Source organism: Rhinoderma darwinii, chromosome 4 (genome assembly GCF_050947455.1).
Source record: "Rhinoderma darwinii isolate aRhiDar2 chromosome 4, aRhiDar2.hap1, whole genome shotgun sequence".
NCBI classification, from domain to species: Eukaryota; Metazoa; Chordata; class Amphibia; order Anura; family Rhinodermatidae; genus Rhinoderma; species Rhinoderma darwinii.
The window spans coordinates 242,858,067-242,879,283 of record NC_134690.1 but is presented as its reverse complement, the minus strand read 5'-3'; the positions used below and the strand labels follow the sequence as shown (position 1 = coordinate 242,879,283).

At 42.2% G+C, this 21,217-nt stretch overlaps 1 protein-coding gene across 2 annotated transcripts in view; it reads right to left on the bottom strand.

Annotated features, from left to right (window-relative positions):
- Nucleotides 1–21,217, bottom strand: part of LOC142759779 (tumor protein D53 homolog) — a 123,605-nt gene that overhangs the window by 23,239 nt on the left and 79,149 nt on the right. For both annotated transcript variants that reach the window (XM_075862319.1, XM_075862318.1), the window contains exon 4: nucleotides 484–585. In XM_075862319.1, coding sequence (XP_075718434.1) covers nucleotides 484–585 — 102 coding nt within the window. The remainder of the gene's footprint in view (nucleotides 1–483; nucleotides 586–21,217) is intronic.

Genomic DNA, 21,217 nt, shown 5'->3' with positions numbered 1-21,217 from the left:
GACCTATATAATTTAATGTGGCCGTTCACACGGCCGTTATTTCACCGGACTGTGTGAAGGGTCCGTGAGAAAATAGGACATGTCCTATTTTTTCACGCTTCCCTCCATAGACTCTAGTCTATGGGGGATGTCTATGGGGGACATTTTTCACGTCCGAGATGCGCAACGCCTGTGTGAATCCGGCATTAGTATTTAATTGCAATATGATACAAAGCAGCAACAAAGGAAAGTAGGAAAATAATAGAGGAAATGCTGTGTATTTCTTTTTGTTTCTTTTCTGCATTTTGTATGTTTTGTGTTCTTTTTAGATGTTCCACACGCACACATTATTTTAGATGTCCCTTCGTTACTATAACTTCTAAGGTGACCTTTTTTTTTTTATAAAAGTATAATATATATATATATATATATATATATATATATATATATATATATATATATATATATACATACATATTATATATGCTGTGTTGATGTAAGTACCTCATATCTCCTAGCTTCTTGCCGATGGCACTTCCCACATTTGTTATTGCAGCAGAAGCTTTCATCCCAGCTTGGCTTAAGGTTTCTTGTGTCTTCTTGTACCTATGAATTAAAACTGCATTAATAAACGTTCTCAAAAATCAAAGTAGGTACGAGTGTGCACATCTGCCACAGTGTTCGCATCATACTTGTTTAGTTGCTTAAGATATTACATTTATATTGTAGCGATGTTCCATGGATATCTCATATTTAATTGTATTTTCACCTGTATGAGTAAAATATAACATTTATTTATAACTCTCTAAAAACAGGGGTACAATCACCACTGTGAAAAAGCCGCACCGTGTGTATAAAAACGTATTAAATAATAAACTCTGAGTTCTAATTCAATTGTGAACCTACTATAGCTCAGTGTTCAACAAGAATATCAATACGGAATCAGCATTTTAAAAATGGGCATAACAATAGTCTTGACCCTAATTCACACTAGAGTCCGTGATAAAAAGCTTACGATTTTGTCAACGAACAGCAACAACAACACCAACAACCTAATAGCGGACCAAGAGACTCTGACCCATCTACATCTGAGAGTGAGACAACAGACTCTGAAAGAGTGGGTCCTTTCTTTGGGACGGGTGGTGGTAGACAGAGATTTAGGGGCGGTGCTAGAGGCAGGAGTAGAGGTAGGGCCAGAGCCTCTTCCAATAGTGGCAATAATTTTTTAGCCAACAATCCCCCCATTTCCCGCTACATGCTAAGGGGACAAAAGAATTAGTGAAGGGAATAGATACAGATACAGATAAGTTACAAATCATCAATTTATCTGAGTATAATCTTAGCGCATCCGAGACTATGTTATTAGAGAAGGGGCTTTCATTTGTCCCCACAGTGAGGTTTGATTCATTCACCTGGATAAAGGACATAAAATTTGTTTGCTCGTAAACTCAAATGGATTAAATTTTTTAAACATCATAATAGAAAAAAATGTATGGAGATGGGTTTAGAGATATACGACCTGGAAGGCCTTGAGGCCTTGGAGGGGCTATTGGAGGAGTCAAGTAGAGCCCCTGGACAAGGCCCGTTTACTAATTTAAGGACTAAGAGTAGGAAGCTGCCACCAATAGGAGATTTCACTAATGTAGACTTATTTGTTGACATGCTGGGAGAGGAGATTAAACTATTGAGTCAGGATATGAGGGGTATTGACAACAATTTGTCTAGGTCTGAACGGCTAGCCCTAACCACATTGGAGAAAAAACAAAATATTGTTCTGAAAGCATCCGATAAGGGTGTGAACATCGTGGTTATGAGCAGGGAAGACTACAAAAAAATGTGTGAGGACATTTTGCTCAATCCTGACTGTTATACCATCTTAAAGGATAATCCCACAGCACTGTTCAAAAAGGAGCTTTTGGGCATTCTGGGTGATGCAAAAAGCAGGTCCTTGATCAGTGCTAGTGAATTTAATTTCCTATTTCCACAATTTCCCATCATGGCATGTTTTTATAGTCTGCCCAAAATCCACAAAGGGTACCCCCCCCCCCCTTACATGGCAGACCCATTGTTTCAGGCATAAACAATCTAACTCAAAATGTAAGCACTTATATTGATCAGGTGCTGCGTCTGTTTGTACTGGGTTTAACATCATATGTACGTGATACCATGGATGTTTTGAAACAAATTGAAGGTATCACTTTGGAACGCAGTACTTTTCTGGCTAGCCTGGATGTAGAGGCATTGTATTCCTCCATTCCACACAAACTTGGCTGTGAAGCGGTAGAGTACTTCTTGAGATCTAGAGGTACTCAATTTGTGGCTCATAACCAGCTAGTTTTGCAGTTATTACATTTTGTGCTGGAGAAAAATGTATTTATCTTTGAAGACAGGATTTTTCACCAGCAATGTGGTACTGCAATGGGAAGTCCAACTGCTCCCACCTATGCAAATTTATTTCTTGGCTGGTGGGAGGAGACAATTGTTTTTGGGGAGAGTTTTTCCAAGTGGACTTCGTCAATAGGGATCTGGATCAGATATATTGATGACGTGCTGCTGTTCTGGAATTCAACAGTGGAAGAATTCAATAGTTTTGTGGCTGCCCTTAACCAGAACGATCTAGGGCTAAGGTTCACATGTGAAATCAACAATCAGGAACTGACTTTCTTAGACCTTAAAATTATAAAAACATCAGAGGGTACAATTCGTACTCAAGTACATCGTAAGGAAACAGCAACCAATAGTTTCCTGCAATGGAACAGTTGTCATCCTTATCCCCTTAAACGCGGTATTCCCAAGGGTCAGTTCATGAGAGTACGCCGGAATTGCAGCTCCATGGACGACTTCGAGAGACAGGCAAAGGAACTTACAACCAGATTGAAGGATAGAGGTTTCCCTAAGGGAGTAATTTCACCATCAAAAATTATATAAATTGTAATTCAGAGTCAGTCATCTACATTGTAGAATGCACACAATGCAATCTCAAATACATTGGATGCACCAATCGAAAACTTAAAATTAGAATACTCGAACACTTAGGCTATATCCGCAACCCAAACATATTAAATATATCGAATGCAGCGAAGCATTTTGTGGAACATCATAACAGATCAATTAACAACTTTATATGTTATGGTATTGAGAAAATTCACACACCTAGAAGAGGAGGGGACATTAAATACAAGACACATACTAGAGAGGCTTTCTGGATATATAGGCTACAAACGCGAACACCCAATGGTCTTAATCTAAGGAGAGATCTGATGTTTCATTATTGACCAATTCGAAAACACTCATTCTTTGATCCAAATTATAGCAAGTTAACAACTTTCTCTTCTAAAACAAAAGATATTAGTCGTTGCAAATTTTTGCTACAAATATATACTGACGGAATAATTATTCACTAATCAATAATTAAATAAGGAGTAACTAACGGGAACCCCAATAAAAATTTCAAATTTCATATTTAAACCCCTAGTTCACATCTTCAATATAGCATAAATATTCCCTAATGTCAAGCTTCCTTCACACACTATTAATAACTAGTATAGTATTTTTCCCTTCGTCCAACACAAAAAAATATTCATATTTACATTGCGAGATTAGTCCCCGTAAGCTGTCCCCGGGTTCTTCCCGGAGGGACACCGTTATGGACCTGTTGATTCAGGGGACGAGGACATATTTCCAGTTGACCTAGATGTGTGTTTCACACGCGTGCTGTCACTTTAGCTTCTCCCCGTATAGAGTGACAAAGATCGGAGATATTTGATAGCCTTCTCCCACATTAATACAACAAAATAAATGGACTTACTACGTAGTGGTCTCACCACGGACAAATTAACATCGACATATTTAACAATCTACAGATAATATCAATACGAGACTCCTTTTATGTATACAAGATTTTAATATTACGGGTGACAATACACGTTCTCATTTCCAAGATATCCATTTACACCGCAAATACATACATCACTTAGTTTAAATGCCCAATTCTTTTAGGACTACTGACAAAGATATCTCAACAAATTAGTTTTAGTCATAGCGGAGTCTTGTATTCCTCCGGACTAAGAGATGGTCGATATTATTACAATAAATAATCAGCACAGTATATCTTTCTTCGCTCAATACATTATAAAAATAATTTATATTCACCTTGCGAGATTGGCCATCGAGAGCCGTCCCTGGGTTTTTCTCCGAGGGATATGGTTATGGACCTGTTGATTCAGGGGACTAAGACATATTTCTGGTTGGCCTGATGCCGGATACATGCACGTGATGTCACTCCAGCTTCTCTTTGTGAAGCGTGATAATGATTTGAGGTATCTGATAGCCTTCCTCCCCCCCATTAATTTAACATAATAAATGAATCTATGACGGAGTGGTTTCACCACACACTTAACAATCTACAGATAATATCAATTCTGAGACTCCATTTATGTATACAAAATGTTAACATTTCTGATGATAATCCATTTTTTCATTCCCAAAATATTTACTCATATCGGTAATAAATACATCATTTAGTTTTAACGTCCAATTTTTTCAGGACTAATGACAAAAACATCTTGACAATTTAGAACTACCCAAATAAAATCATAGATTTGCGTTTCAAGTACACCAGCTAGTTTGAGTCAAAACGGAACATTGTATTCCTCCGGCCAAAGAGACAGCCCATATAATTACAGAATATAACGAATTTCTCTACATACAATAATATGCCCAGCCAAATTTATTTAATATTAACTCCTTGTGATATAATGAATCACATCACACAGATTTCGTATATATTAATTATTTCCATTTACGTTTTTCTTAATAATTAATTTAAATAATATTCTTCAGTCTTCCGAATGTCTCCTTCAATTCAGATTAAAATCTTTTAACCATTTTTACCCTTTATTCTTACACCTAACATATTCTCAGTCAGTTTGTTTTTTAATAAAATCCCTTAGGAAAAACCCCGCAAGTTAAGCACACTATATTTCTTCGGTTAGCTTTATTCTATTCCTTCCTACCAGGAAGTGATTTGCGTTCCAAGGTATACCAGGGAGTTCCCTACTTTGACCCGCAATTAACCATTGCTAAAAATAGACTGGCTATAAAGTCTCAGACTGACTAAGCGATTTTATAAAAGCCATGACTAAGGACGCTGCAAGCGTCAGAAACGCGTAGGCACCGCTTACACTGCCATAAATCCTCATTCCTTTTGAGAACATTTTCCTATCATGCCAATGTTTTTAATTTTTTGACAATTCTTTAATAAAACTTGGAAATAGTTTCCTTTTAAAGACTTCAGAGGACTCAGCGCTGGATCCATTTTCTTTGTCTTTCTTCCATTCCATACGTGTGCCGACACGAGGACCCGTGCGCAAGTCTACTGATGCGATAAGGTGAGCTGGAGGAATCCTCCCAAACTTTTTTCTATTATCAGTGTAGTTGTTTTATCAATGGCAGTCCAGCTGCGGGTTTTGAGCTGATCCGCAACACTTACCCAAACTCTCAAATATCGATATACTCCTTCTTTGCAGTGGTGATTTCCCGGCAGCATGGGCGACTCGATTGTGGCCTCTACTGCACCTGCGCGTTCGGCTTTTGATGCGGTCGATGTTGGTTCCTGGCTGTCAGCTGATGGCCGGGAGTCACATGGACAGGTGTCACGAATTCGATTGGTGAGTGTGTTTGGCTGTTTCGATTGGCGGTGCCGAGGACAGGTGGAGGAGTCAGATGCTTTAAATAACTCAGAGTCCCAGAATGAAGCATGCCGCTGACATCTATGCGAGCATGCTTCCGTGGAGTACAGCAGAATACCTGCTGCTGAACTAAATATCGCTGGCATCCCTGGCCAGAGTGACCAAGCTACAGACCCCTGATGATGAGTATTGAAACGCGTTGGGTCGGTTGTGAATAGGAATTTTTTTGTATTGGGAACACTAGCATTGTTTGTATACCTCAACACTAGGAGCTTCCGGTGCGGTTATCACGGACTCTAGTGTGAATTAGGGTCAAGACTATTGTTATGCCCATTTTTCAAATGCTGATTCCGTATTGATATTCTTGTTGAACACTGAGCTATAGTAGGTTCACAATTGAATTAGAACTCAGAGTTTATTATTTAATACGTTTTTATACACACGGTGGGGCTTTTTCACAGTGGTGATTGTACCCCTGTTTTTAGAGAGTTATAAATAAATGTTATATTTTACTCATATCACACCAGTGAATCCTTTAAAATTGTTATGTTGTGGGAGCACAATTGAATGTATCTTTGAAATACAGTGAATTCATATTTTCACCTGTAACCTGAAATTGAGGTTCTCCAGTTTAGTAAACCTAGTTTCTAAATGAATAGAGTGGAGAGCGGCTACAAAGAGCATCTCTCACTGAGGATGACCTGTCCTGTCCTGCATTACACAGACAACCCATTGATTTGAATGAGCAACTGTGTAACATTTGGGTTTCCCTGCAGCACCAATACAGAGGAAATGAATGCTTACCAGGCCCAGAATCATCATCTGCCCCCACTCCCCATTAAATTCTATAATCGAGTTCTCACACACAGGTCATGAGCTGCCCATCCATCCTGGAACACAAGAATGTCCTGATAGGCGTAAAAGTGCCACAGCTGCCAGGCCGATTAGACTCTGGACGTGTGTACCACTTATATCATTCTTAATTGAGTTCTTTCCTTTGCCAGTAGGGGGAGGGACTGATATTACTGCTGTGTATGTGCTATTAGGCTGACATGATTCCTGCGCATGGGAGGAGACCACCAGCAGAACGTGAGGGAGTGGCTGGTACATGTGGGTGCAAAAGTTGCTTCTATAGTGGCTTCTGGCACTTATGAGGTGCGTGAGGCTGCCATTTAAGGGGTCAGAGAGCCTTGCCAGTTTGATTGCCACTTATATGTGATTCTATTGTATATGATTATATGATAGATGTGTGTGTGTGTGTGTGTGTGTGTGTGTGTGTGTGTGTGTGTGTGTGTGTGTGTATATATATATATATATACACACACACACACACACACACACACACACACACACACTGTTCAGCCATAATATTACAACCATCCCCCTCATGCCGCCAAAATAGGTTTCACTTGTCGAAGTGTTTAAATCCTGTAAGTTGCAAGATGGGGCCTCCGTTGATCCGACTTTGTTTTTTACAGCACATCTCACAGATGCTCAATTGGATTGTGATCTGGGGAATTTGGAGGCCAAGTCAACACCTTGAACTCCTTGTCATGTTCCTCCAACCATTTCTTTACAACAGTTTTTACAATGTAGCAGGGGGCATTATCCTGCTGAAAAGGAAATACTGTTGCCATGAAGTGTTGCATTTGGTCTGCAACAATGATTAGGTAATTGGTACGGGTCAAAGTAAACATCCATATGAATGCTAGCACCCACAATTTCCCAGCAGAAAATTGGCAGAACATCGTGCTGGTTTGTCTTCTTCCCATAGTGCATCTTGATCCCATCTCTTCCCCCAGGTAAGCGACACTCACACACCCGGCTGTCCACATGATTTAAAAGATCAGGTGATTCTTCAGACCAGGCCACTTTCATCCACTGCTCAATGTCCAGTACTGATTTTCACAAACTTTCAGCCGGGGACATGGGTCAGCATGGGGCACTCTAAATGTTTGCGGCTACTCAGCCCCAAATGCAACAAAATGTGACTGTGTGTTCTGACGCCTTTCGATCATAGCCAGCATTAACTTTTTCAGCAATTTCTGCTACAGTTGCTCTTCTGTTGCATCTTCTGTAGTCTTTGCTCCCTGCACACATCAATAAACCTTGGTCTCCCATGACCCTGTCACCGGTTGTCCTTCCTTGGACCACTTTTGGAATTTATTAACAGTGCGTATTGGGTACACCCCACATGGCCTTCAGTTTAGGAGATGCTCTGACCCAGTCTACCCATCACAATTCTAAAAGTTGTTCAGATTCTTAAATTTATCCTGCTTCCAGCACATCAACTTCAAGAGCTGACTGTTCACTTGCTGCCCAATATATCCCACCTTTTGACAGGTACCTTTGTAACCAGATAATCAATGTTATTCACTTCACTTATTAGTGATTTTAAAGGGGTTCTCCCACGAGGGACAGTTATGACATATCCACAAGATATGTCATAAATGTCAGATCGATGCGGGTCCCACCTCTGAGACCCGCATCTATCTCTAGAACGGGGCCCCCTAAACCCCGTTCTAGCGTTTTGTGCTTACGCTGACTCCCGGTCACTTCCTGACTACATGGTCGGGAGTTACGGAAATGGCGTAACTCACTGAGCTACGCTGTTTCCGTAACTCCCATAGTAGTGAATGGCAGTTACGGAAGCAGCGTAGCATGCGAGCTCCGCTGTTTCCAGAACTACCATTCAGTTCTATGGGACTTAGGCCCCATGCACACAGCCGTGCCTGTAATCACGGCACGGCCGGTGGCTGCTCGCATTTTTGGGCCATGCTCACATACAAAGTATGGGAGCACGGCCCGTCAAACACGGAAAAACGGACATGCTCCATAATTCCCGACACAGTTCTACGGCACGGACACCCATCAGTAGCGATACGGAAAGGTGTCTGTGGCCAATAGAACTGAATGGGGCCGTAACTACGCCCGAATTTATGGTCGTGTGCGTGGGGCCTATCGGAAACAACGTAGCTCAGCGAACTATGCTGTTTTCTCCTTCATGGTCGGAAATCAGCTGGAACCGAAAGATGTAGAACGGGGTTTAGGGGCCCCGTCCTAGGGGTAGGTGCGGGTCTCAGAGGTGGGAATGTTCCGTATCCTGTGTCAGTTACCAGTCAGTATCCTGTAACTGCTTCCAGTAATCCGGCACCAGCCTGCTTCCAGTAATCCGGCACCAGCTTGTATCTGCTGCCTGCAATCTGACTGTATCCAGCTGCCACCAAGGTACCATCTACCTGTGACTGTTTAACACCTGTCTGGCAAGAAGCTACTCCGTTAGGCTATGTTCACACGGAGTATTTTGGGGGAGGAATATCTGCCTCAAAATTCCGTTTGGAACTTTGAGGCAGATATTCCTCTCCCTGCACGCCGATTTTCGCGGCAATTATCGCACCGTTTTTCGCCCGCGGCCATTGAGCGCCACGGGCATAAAACAGCGAGAAATACGCTTTCTCCTGCCTCCCATTGAAGTCAATGGGAGGTCGGAGGCGGAAGCGCCCGAAGATAGGGCATGTCGCTTCTTTTTCCCGCGAGGCAGTTTTACTGCTCGCGGGAAAAAGACGCCGACGCCTCCCATTGAAATCAATGGGAGGCGTTCTCGGGCCGTTTCTGCCGAGTTTTGCGACGCGGTTTCCGCGTCAAAAAACTCGGCAAAATACCCCGTGTGAACATAGCCTTACGGTGGAGTAGACCAGTGGATCCAGAACCCCACTGGACGTTACAGATTGATTGTTTTGAACAACTTTTTTGTTAGAGGTGCTGCTCACAGGGAGTCCCACTGCTAGCACCTTTGCTATCAGCTATGGGAACCCAGCAGCAAGTGTTCAATTTTGCAGTAGCACCCCCTCAGGGAAAATGAAGAATTACACCATGCTAATTTAAATCAATGGGCTGATGATCTATACTCAAATAAATGAGGGTCTTGAACAGGGTACCACCCCTCTGATAACTCAGAATTTCCAATTAGAGTATTTAAAAAGGGTTTTCTAAAACAGGCAACCTCTTCAACTCATTTATGAGCTAAACATGTTTTTGGATATGGTGTCTGTCTTTTTAAAAAATACTCCTTACCTGTTTGTTTAGTTAAAAGCAGCTCATGCTTGTTGTGTCAGTTATGTGGTCATGGCACATTCCTTGAAGCAATATGCTAAATAAAAACTATGCTCCAGGGAACTTACTGTAGATAATCCTGTACCCAAACGATAATAGTGTAGTTAGGCACTCCCAAAATATTGCCTCAGACTATGAATGGACACGAAACAATAACTACCGACAAACACACCCTTGGCGTCAGCTGCGTCACATCAGAATGTCAAATTATTTTTTTTCATAACTAATGTTGATTTCCATTTCCACAGCTTGTTAAAGGCATCCAATATCTGCAAGGTAATCATTTTCTTTATAGCCTGCGTCAGTCATGACAACGATTGTATATGCTGTTTGGAAGGGAGGGTCTTTTTTTCTATAAGTAGATTTACTAGTTCTTCATGTATCAATGTTGTTATCGGACACTTCACAAATAAACACACATGACAAGTATTTTACTGTAGAATTCCTATTATTAGTTATGTGTATGGTTCATAAAACCTCAAAGCTGATAACAGGGCTATCTATACGCAGTACTGTCATGCAACAAATTTATTATGTATTGAAAATGTAACAACAGTTTTAAAAAGTATCGACAATAGGAGAGTGGATTTAAAAAAAGTCTTTGTAAAATATGCTAAATTTATTAATATGCTCCACATATGTATGTATATATATATATATATATATATCAGTCATAAGGAAAAGAAGTCTGTCTAATTGCACCAAATGTATTTACAAGTGGCTTCATTACAGCACCATGCAGTAGTTCAGGCCCTCTGCACATCACTTTTATGAACTATTTTTATCATGTACGTTGGGAAAGCTCCTGACGTACACACTAAACGTATCTATAAGGCTTCATTAGCCTGATAAATGCCAAAATAGTGTCCTTTTGTCTTCTGTCAGGCTAGTATACATCGGTATACCTTTTTTTATGGATTCAATAGTTTAGTAGAATATGCTATTCCATCCTGAAGGATGCCGCCAAAAAAGTATGCTGCAGGTATACTTTTTTTTAAAATAGGAGCCTATGGGTGAAGGATGCCAGCTCTGGGACCCGCACCTATCCCTAGAACGGGGCCCCTTAAACCCCGTTATACTGCTCTGTGTTTTGGCTGAATCGTGTGATTTCCGACCATGAATTACGTAACTTCCATAGTAGTGAATGGCAGTTACAGAAGCAGCGTAGCATGCGAGCTATGCTGTTTCTGTAACTACCATTCACTTCTATGGGACTTATGGAAAAAGTGTAGCTCAGCGAGCTACGCTGTTTCCATAATTAATGGTCGGAAATCACACGATTCAGCCAAAACACAGAGCAGTATAACGGGGTTTAGGAGGCCCCGTTCCAGAGATAGGTGCGGGTCCCAGAGGTGGGACCCGCATCTATCTGACTTTTGTGACATATCCTATGGATATGTCATAAATATCTCTGATGGGAAAACCTCTTTAAATGTATACGTTGGGAAGCTCCAGTGACAAAACTGTTTATATATGTTGCTAGACATCCTGTATAGACATCCATTATAGCCGCTCTGTTCGGGGACTCCAGCCCTGGGGAAACTCAATTTGTGTTGCCCCATTCCAAGAGCCATAACTTTTTTTTATTTATTTAGCCGTATGAGGGCTTGTTTTTGCAAGAGAGGTTATTGTTTCCATTGGTATTATTTTAGGCTACTTTTAATTTATGATTAATTTTTTTATATTTTTAGGGGGGATGCAAAGAAAAACCAAAAAAACAGCAATTTCATCATAGTATTATTATTTTTTTTCCTTTTTTGCTGTTTTTCTATGTGGTAGAAATAACAAGTTATTAAAAAAAAGGATAGAAAAATGTTTTGGATTTTAATGTTCTTATTTTTACTAAACTTTATTCAACTTCATATAACTTTTTTTTCTCTCCCCCAGGGGACTTGAAGCAGCGATCACTTCCATAATACTTTGGATTACATAGTATTCCAAAGCATTATTGCCTGACAGCCAACCTACTATATAAGATCATGCATGGCCTAATAGGCAGATGCTTATGGCAGAGCTGCAGACTATTAGGCCCCTGACTGCCAAGGTTCCTAATCAGTGCCCCGTGTTGCAGGGCGCCGATGGGCTGACAGAGGAAGCACCCTCCTCTATTAACCTCTTTAGGTGCCGCGGTCACTGATCAAAGGAATTAAACAGTTCCTCTGTTCCTAGCTATTACATCAAGAGCCTGGGTGTCAATCACAGTTTGGCTCCTGCTGTTGATCGCATGGCCACAACATCTCGGCCCACTCAATCACTATGATGTAACTATGTCATGGTGCCTCAGTGTAAGGCAATCCATGTCGTACAGTTATGTCATGGTGCGTGAGAAGTGTATGTAGAATGTTATAAGGGGTTAAGGTAGAATGTTGATTCAGGGATCTCTGAATTTTAGCAAAGGAATTTTTTCCACTTTATGGCAAATTCCGCCTTTGCCATTTTGGGGTGTTTTTTTTTTTTACTTCCTCTATATCAGGGGTAGGTAACCTTGGGTAGGGAGGGATCTACTATAATAATACAGAAGGTTTATTAAGATCTACCGTGATATAAATGTATTTTTTCACATAGAAAAGAAGGGACTCTGTTTAGGCCATATACTGTACTTATCGCGGGGCTATTTTCACATGATAATTTTGATTTTTAACAAACATACATGTTCCTCTAAGTCTGCAAATATACAGAAAATTTTCACAGAAGAACTAATTAGTTTGCATAATGGAATATGGTAATAATAATTACACTGCTTTAGTCCAGAACTTGTGAGCTGAAGTGTGCTCCCATTGTTGAGCTAAGACATCAGTGATCTACTCATGACCTGACAGAGATTCACCAATAGATCTTGATCGACTGGTTGCCTATCTAGATTAACTGGGGTTTGTAAGTATAAAAGGTTGAACTTGATGGACTAAGGTCTTTTTTTTAACCCACTAACTATGTAACTGATGCAATAGAAGCCACAGCATCACATGTACCATTTAAAGGAAAACCTGTATGTTCTCATGCTTGTATGTACATACTTGTGCTTCTTTTTGACCCTAGCATATTTTAAAAAGTCTTAAAGTAATAATTTTTATCAGTTTTGTTATTTTCTAAAGGAAATATATACAAACCTCTATACTATGAGAGATAATAGGAAATGGCCTAGAGTCATTATTTAACAGAAAAAACTGTTCAGATGGAAATTGATTTCTTTGTGTTTAGACCCCCGAGTGCAGTGTAAAATTAAAATACTGATGCATCATGACAGTCCCAGAATACATCTAGTGGCAGAAAGGCATTTTCAACTTTTGTCAGTGTCATTACTGTACATTACTGTTAATGGCATATCCTATATGCTCCAACGGAGCTAGTCTGTCGGCTTCAGGCACATCTCTTGGATTGACAATAAACAGTGTTTATTTCAGCACAGAAGCTAAATTTTAACTTCACTTTACTTAAAACGATTGTCCAGTTTTTATTTGTTTCATTTATTTATTTGTAGAATAGGAAATCATATATATTTTTAATATATATGTATTAGAAATTCTGCTCACATATCTTTCTAACATATGTTTCTATCTTTATAACAGTGCCTCTGTCCTCACACAGCTCCATCAACCCAAAAATAAAAGTTATGGCACTAGTAATGCGGTGATGAAAAAACATCCTGATGGAGGGGAACATTCCTTCAGTTTCAAGAAGTGGTTATCAAGGCCTTAGTCTGTAGGAACCAGTAAAGGAAGCACCAGTAAGCACATCTGCTGGAAGCGAGGGTGCCCGTATTATACAAGGGCAACGCCTTCCCAGCAAAATCTTCCAAACTACAAAAGTCCCAAAAGGGTGCAGAGTGTTATAAAGGGGGGATAAGAAAGGACCCAGTTTATTAGTGCGTCACCGGCCTGCGCATAACGGATTGTTTCACAGCGTACCACACATCTATGGATAATTGTATTATTTACCCCATTATTATACCCCGATGAATACAGCCCAGATTAAATATGCTCACACATTATAAAACTGAAATACCAGTAAAACTCCAAACAAAACTACTACCAAACCAAATCCACGCTCAAAATGGCGGTCCTACCCTTCTAAGCCCTACAAGTGTGCCCAAACAGTAGTTTACGCACACATGTAAGAACCCGTTTAACAATTTATAAGGTAAGATTCTCCAGTGGCACAAGCTGGGCACAACATATTGTGTGGTGAAATGGCATATCAGTGGAAAAATTAAAATTTTCACTTTGCACTATCCACTGCAACTTAATTTCTGAAAAATACCTGTGGGGCCTAAATGCTCACTACACCCCTTGATAAATGACTTTAGCAGTGTAATTAATAAAATGGGGCCAGGTTTTTTTTTTCTGGTACATCAGAGGTTTTGCAAATGTGACATGGCGTCCACAAGCCATTCCAACAAAATCTACGCTCCAAAAGTCAAATATCACTATTTTTCTTCTGAACCCTCCCAAGTCCAAACAGCAGTTTATAACCACATATGGGGTAGTACCATACTCGGGAGACATTGCTTTACAAATGTTGAGGTGCTTTTTCTTCTTTATTCTATGTGAAAATGAAAAATGTTGAACTAAAACTACATCTTATTGGGAAAAAATAAAATTTTCAATTTTCACAGCTTAATTCTAATTAATTCAGCAAAAAAATTGGGGGTCAAAATTCTCACTATAACCCTAGATGAATTCCTCAATTTCCCAAATGGAGTCACTTTTGGGGTTGTTTCCACTGTACTAGTACTACAGGGGCTCAGCAAATGCGACATAACGCCCAGAAACCAATCCAGCAAAATCTACATTCCAAAAGTCAAATGGCGCTCCTTCCCTTCTGAGCCCTGCTGTGTGTCCAAACAGCAGTTTATAACCACATATGGGGTATTGCCGTACTCGGAAGAAATTGCTTTATAAATGTTGGGGTGTTTTTTCTCCTTTCTTTTTTGTGAAATGTAAACATTTTGAGCCAAAACTACATCTTACTGGAAAAAAAAAATAATTTCATTTTCGCTGCCCAATGCTAATCAATTCAGAAAAAAAAAACTTGTGGGGTCAAAATGTTCACTATACCCATAGATGTTCCCAAATGGAGTCACTTTATAGGGGTTTCCACTGTACTGGTACCTCAGGGGCTTTGCAAATGTGACATGGCGCCCAGAAACCAATCCAGCAAAATATGCGCTCCTACCATTCCGAACACTGGCGTGTATCCAAACAGTTTTTATGGCCACATATGGGGTATGTCCATACTCGGAAGAAGTTGATTTACAAATGTTGGGGTGCTTTTTCTCCTTTATTCCTTGTGGAAATTAAATATTTTTTCGCTAAATCGACATCTTTTTGGGAAAAATTTAATTTTTCATTTTCATGGCCCAATTCTAATAAAATCTATGAAACACATGTAGGGTTAAAATACTCATTTCACCTCTATATGAATTTCCTGGTGGTGTAGTTTTCAAAATGGTGTCTTATTTTGGGGTTTTCTTATGTTTTGGCACCACAAGACCTCTTCAAACCTGACATGGTGCCTAAAATATATTCTAATAAAAAGATGGCCCTAACATTCACAAGGTGATCCTTCATTTCTGAAGCTTGTGTTGCAGTCAAGTAGCACACTAGGGCTACATATGGGATATTTCTAAAAACTTCAAAATCAGGGTAATAATTATGCAGTTGTGTTTCTCTGTTAACACGTGCTGTGTTACAAAAAAAGGCTTCAAATTGAATATATGCAAAAAAACACTAAATTTTTAAATTTTACTTTTTCTCTTATTTCATTCCTATGAAACGCCTAAAGAGTTAAGAAACTTTCTAAATGCTGTTTTTAATACTTTGAGGGTCCCGTTTTGAAAATGGGGTGATTCATGGGGATTTATAATATATAGGCCCTTCAAAGACACTTCAGAACTGGACTGATGCCTAAAAAAATAGCTTTTGACGTTTTCTTGAAAATGTGAGAAATGACTGCTAAACTTATAAGCCTTGTAACATCCTAGAAAAATAAAAGGATGTTTAGAAAACGATGGCAACATAAAGTAGACATACGGAAAATTATAACTAGTAACAATTATGTGTGAAATAACTTTGTCCTATAAGCAGATACATTTCATTTTAGAAAAAGGCACATTTTTCCAAATTTTCTCAAAATTTTGGTATTTTTCACAAATAAATACTGAATGTATCGACCAAATTTTACCACTATCATAAAGTACAATGTGTCACAAGAAAACAATCTCAGAATCGCTTGGATAAGTAAAAGCACTACAAAGTTCTAACCACACATGTCAGATTGGAAAAATGAGGCACTGTCAGGAAGATCAAAACTGGCTGCAGCAGGAAGGGGTTAAAGGGGTATTCCCATCTTATAAAGTAATGGCATATCCCTATTATATATAGATATAGGTGCTCACAACAGTGTTCCAATATAATTGCAGAGGATGCCCATGTGGCAAAAATTTATGTGTTTATTATTGGGCTTACAACCCAAAAACACATACAGTGAAGGAAATAAGTATTTGATCCCTTGCTGATTTTGTAAGTTTGCCCACTGTCAAAGACATGAGCAGTCTAGAATTTTTAGGCTAGGTTACTTTTACCAGTGAGAGATAGTGTAAAGACCGGGGGGTAGGGAAACGGACAAGTGAGCCCTAATCTACCCGCCACTCTGTCCCTGCCTACTTGCAACGACCCGCCCTAGGCGACGGGGTACAACTGGGCGGTGGTCCCTGCACTCAGTAAGTGCACGACAAACACGACAAACATACAAGGGAATACAAGCAAGGGAAAGGGGCAGTTGCCCACGGCAACACCGTGAGCAACCAGAGTGGTGAACGAGCCGAGTCAAGCCAGGAGTGTGCGAGGTACCAAACGAAGAGCAGAAGAGTAGTTAGTAAGCCAGGGTCTGTATGGAGCAGGAACAAAATAGAAGGAGCTGTAGCTGGGCCAGGAAACCACACGAAAAAGAATAACAAGCAAGGAGGAACAGGAAATGCAGGTATAAATAGACAGAGGGCGGGAGCTAGCTGAGTCTGGCCAGGCTGCGATAGGCTCTCCCACTCCTAAGCCTGCCAGCCTGAGTGGTGGAAGCTGGAGTCAGTCTCAGGGATGTAGATTCAGGTGCTGACTGATTAATTAAGGGAGTTAACCCCGAAGCTGTGCCTGGCAGATCCTTTACAGTACCCCCCCTTTTATGAGGGGCCACCGGACCCTTTCTAAGTGGACCTGGCTTACTGGGGAAACGCAGGTGGAACCTCCTGACCAATACCCCAGCGTGAACATCCCGGGCGGGTACCCAAGTCCTCTCCTCGGGCCCGTAACCTCTCCAATGGACCAGGTACTGGAGGGAGCCTTGGACCATCTTGCTGTCCACAATCCTGGCCACCTCGAATTCCACCCCCTCAGGGGTGAGGACGGGAACAGGAGGTCTCCTCGAGGGAGCCAAGGACGGGGAGCAGCGTTTAAGGAGGGAGGCATGAAACACGTCGTGTATACGAAAAGACGGGGGTAACTCCAGCCGGAAGGAGACAGGATTGAGGACCTCAATGACCTTATACGGCCCAATAAACCGGGGAGCAAACTTCTTGGACGGAAACTTGAGACGCAAGTTCCTAGACGACAACCACACCAGATCCCTGACCATAAACAGGGGGTTAGCAGAACGTTTTCTATCAGCCTGAGTTTTTTTGTACGCTCTGGGACGCCTCTAGGTTCTTCTGAACCTGGGCCCAGACTGTGCACAGTTCCCGATGAACGACCTCTACCTCGGGATTGTTGGAACTACCAGGTGAAACGGAGGAGAACCGTGGATTAAACCCAAAATTACAGAAAAAGGGGGAGACCCCTGACGAGTTACTGACCCGGTTATTAAGGGAAAATTCGGCGAGGGGAATGAATGAGACCCAATCATATTGACAGTCAGAGACAAAACACCTTAAGTATTGTTCTAGAGATTGATTAGTCCTCTCCGTTTGACCATTGGTTTCAGGATGGAAGGCAGAGGAGAAGGACAGATCAATCCCCAACTTCATACAGAAGGCTCTCCAAAACAATGAAACAAATTGTACCCCTCTGTCCGAAACAATATTGACAGGGACCCCATGGAGACGCAGGATGTGTTTGACAAACAAGGTAGCCAACGTCTTGGCGTTGGGTAGTTTCTTGAGGGGCACAAAGTGGCACATCTTACTGAAGCGGTCTACCACCACCCACACCACCGACTTGCCTTGGGATGGAGGCAAATCGGTGATAAAATCCATGCAGATATGTGTCCAAGGTCTCTGGGGAATGGGCAACGAACGCAGTAAGCCCGCTGGTCGGGACCTGGGAGTCTTGGACCTAGCACAAACCTCACAAGCGGCGACGTAGGCCTTAACGTCTTTAGGCAACCCAGGCCACCAATAATTTCTGGTAATGAGGTGTTTGGTACCCAGGATGCCTGGATGACCAGATAGTGCGGAGTCCTGATTTTCCCTAAGTACCCTTAGCCGGAATTGCAGGGGAACAAACAGCTTGTTCCCAGGAAGGTTCCCGGGAGCTGAACCTTGATCAGCAGCAATTTCAGAGACTAAATCAGAATCAATCGCGGAAATGATTATACCTGGAGGCAAAATACAAGCAGGATCTTCCTCCGAAGGAGGGCTGGCCATGAAGCTACGCGACAGTGCATCAGCCTTAATATTTTTAGACCCAGCCCTATAGGTAACCAAAAAATTGAATCTAGTAAAAAATAACGCCCATCGAGCTTGTCTCGGGTTTAGCCTCCGGGCAGATTCTAGGAAAACCAGATTCTTGTGGTCGGTAAGGACCGTTACCTGGTGTCTAGCCCCCTCCAGGAAGTGGCGCCACTCTTCAAATGCCCATTTAATGGCTAAGAGTTTGCGGTTGCCAATATCATAGTTACTCTCAGTTGGCGAAAACTTCCTGGAGAAGTAGGCACAGGGGCGGAGATGGGTGAGGGACCTGGTACCCTGGGACAAGACAGCCCCCACTCCCACCTCAGATGCGTCAACTTCCACGATAAATGGCTCCATTTGGTTGGGCTGAACCAGCACCGGGGCCGAGATAAAGCACTTCTTAAGGACCTCAAAAGCCTGGACAGCCTCAGGAGGCCAGTGGAGGAGATCAGCACCTTTGCGAGTGAGGTCCGTAAGAGGCTTAGCGATGACCGAGAAGTTAGCAATAAATCTCCTGTAATAATTAGCGAACCCCAAAAAACACTGTAACGCCTTCAGGGAGGCAGGTTGGACCCATTCCGCCACAGCCTGAACCTTGGCGGGTCCATGCGGAATTCATGAGGAGTGAGGATTTGACCCAAAAATGGTATCTCCTGTACCCCAAACACACATTTTTCGGTTTTGGCAAACAGTTTGTTTTCCCAAAGGACCTGGAGCACCTTCCTTACATGCTCAATGTGGGAGGACCAGTCCTTGGAAAACACCAGTATGTCATCAAGGTACACTACAAGAAATATCCCCAGGTAATTTCTCAAAATCTCATTTATGAAATTCTGGAAGACCGCAGGGGCATTACACAACCCAAAGGGCATGACGAGGTATTCGAAATGGCCTTCGGGCGTGTTAAACGCAGTCTTCCACTCATCCCCCTCTTTGATGCGAATAAGGTTATACGCCCCCCGTAGATCCAATTTAGAGAACCATTGGGCCCCCTGAACCTGATTAAAGAGATCAGGTATCAAAGGAAGGGGATACTGGTTCCTTACCGTGACCTTATTCAGGCTACGGTAGTCAATGCATGGCCTAAGACCACCATCCTTCTTCCCCACGAAGAAGAAGCCAGCACCTACCGGAGAAGAAGAGGGACGAATGTAACCCTTGGCCAGGGATTCCTGGATATACTCTCTCATGGCTTCACGTTCGGGACAAGAAAGATTAAATATCCTACCCTTAGGAAGCTTAGCTCCTGGTACCAATTCGATAGCGCAATCGTATTCTCTATGAGGAGGTAACACTTCGGAGGCCTCCCTAGAGAAAACATCAGCAAAGTCCTGAACAAACTCGGGTAGCGTATTCGCCTCCTCAGGGGGAGAAATAGAATTAACAGAAAAACATGACGTACAACATTCATTCCCCCATTTGGTTAGCTCCCCAGTATTCCAGTCAAACGTGGGATTATGCAACTGCAACCAGGGAAGGCCTAGAACCAAATCGTACGATAATCCCTGCATCAACAGTACAGAGCATTGCTCCAAATGCATGGAGCCAACAAGGAGTTCAAAAACAGGGGTATGCTGTGTAAAATAACCATTAGCAAGAGGAGTGGAGTCGATACCCACTACCGGGACAAGTTTAGGCAAATCAATCAGAGGCATAGCAAGAGACATAGCAAATTCCACAGACATAATATTAGTAGAGGACCCTGAATCCACGAAGGCACTGCCGGTAGCAGACCTACCACCAAAAGAGACCTGAAAGGGAAGCAAGATCTTAGTACGTCTCCTATTTACTGGAAATACCTGTGCGCCCAAGTGACCTCCCCGATGATCACTTAGGCGCGGAAGTTCTCTGGCTGCATTCTTACGCTTAGGACAGTTGTTCACTTGATGCTTGTCATCCCCACAGTAGAAGCAGAGACCATTCTTCCTGCGGAATTCTCTACGTTGTTGGGGGGACACTGAGGCCCCGAGTTGCATAGGTATCTCTGAGTCTTTCCTGGAGGAACGAAGCAACGGAACTTCGGGAGGCATTATGGGGGAGTCGGAGGAGAAAACACATAAACGTTCATGTTGTCGTTCCCTGAGACGTCGGTCAAGTCGTACCGCTAAAGCCATAGCCTGGTCTAGGGAGTCAGAAGAGGGATAGCTAACTAGCAGGTCTTTCAGGGCATTCGACAGACCCAACCTAAACTGGCACCTTAAGGCAGGGTCATTCCACCGAGAAGCTACGCACCACTTCCTAAAGTCAGAGCAATACTCCTCAACAGGTCTCTTACCCTGACGTAAGGTCACCAGCTGACTCTCGGCAAAGGCAGTCCTGTCAGTCTCGTCATAAATAAGTCAGAGAGCAGAAAAGAAACAATCAACGGAGGAAAGTTCAGGGGCGTCAGGAGCCAAGGAGAAGGCCCACTCTTGGGGCCCTTCCTGGAGCCGGGACATAATTATACCCACCCGCTGGCTCTCAGAACCTGAGGAATGAGGCTTTAAACGAAAGTAAAGCCTACAACTCTCCCGAAAGGAGAGAAAAGCCCTCCGGTCCCCTGAGAACCGGTCGGGCAACTTGAGGTGGGGTTCAAGAGGTGCGGTGAGGGGAACTACCAAGGTAGCATCAGGCTGGTTGACCCTCTGAGCCAGGGCCTGGACCTGTAGGGAGAGACCCTGCATTTGCTGAGCCAGGGTCTCACGGGGGTCCATAGTGGTGTCAGGGACCAGGGTAGACTAGGTATGGGCTTGTTATTATGTAAAGACCGGGGGGTAGGGAAACGGACAAGTGAGCCCTA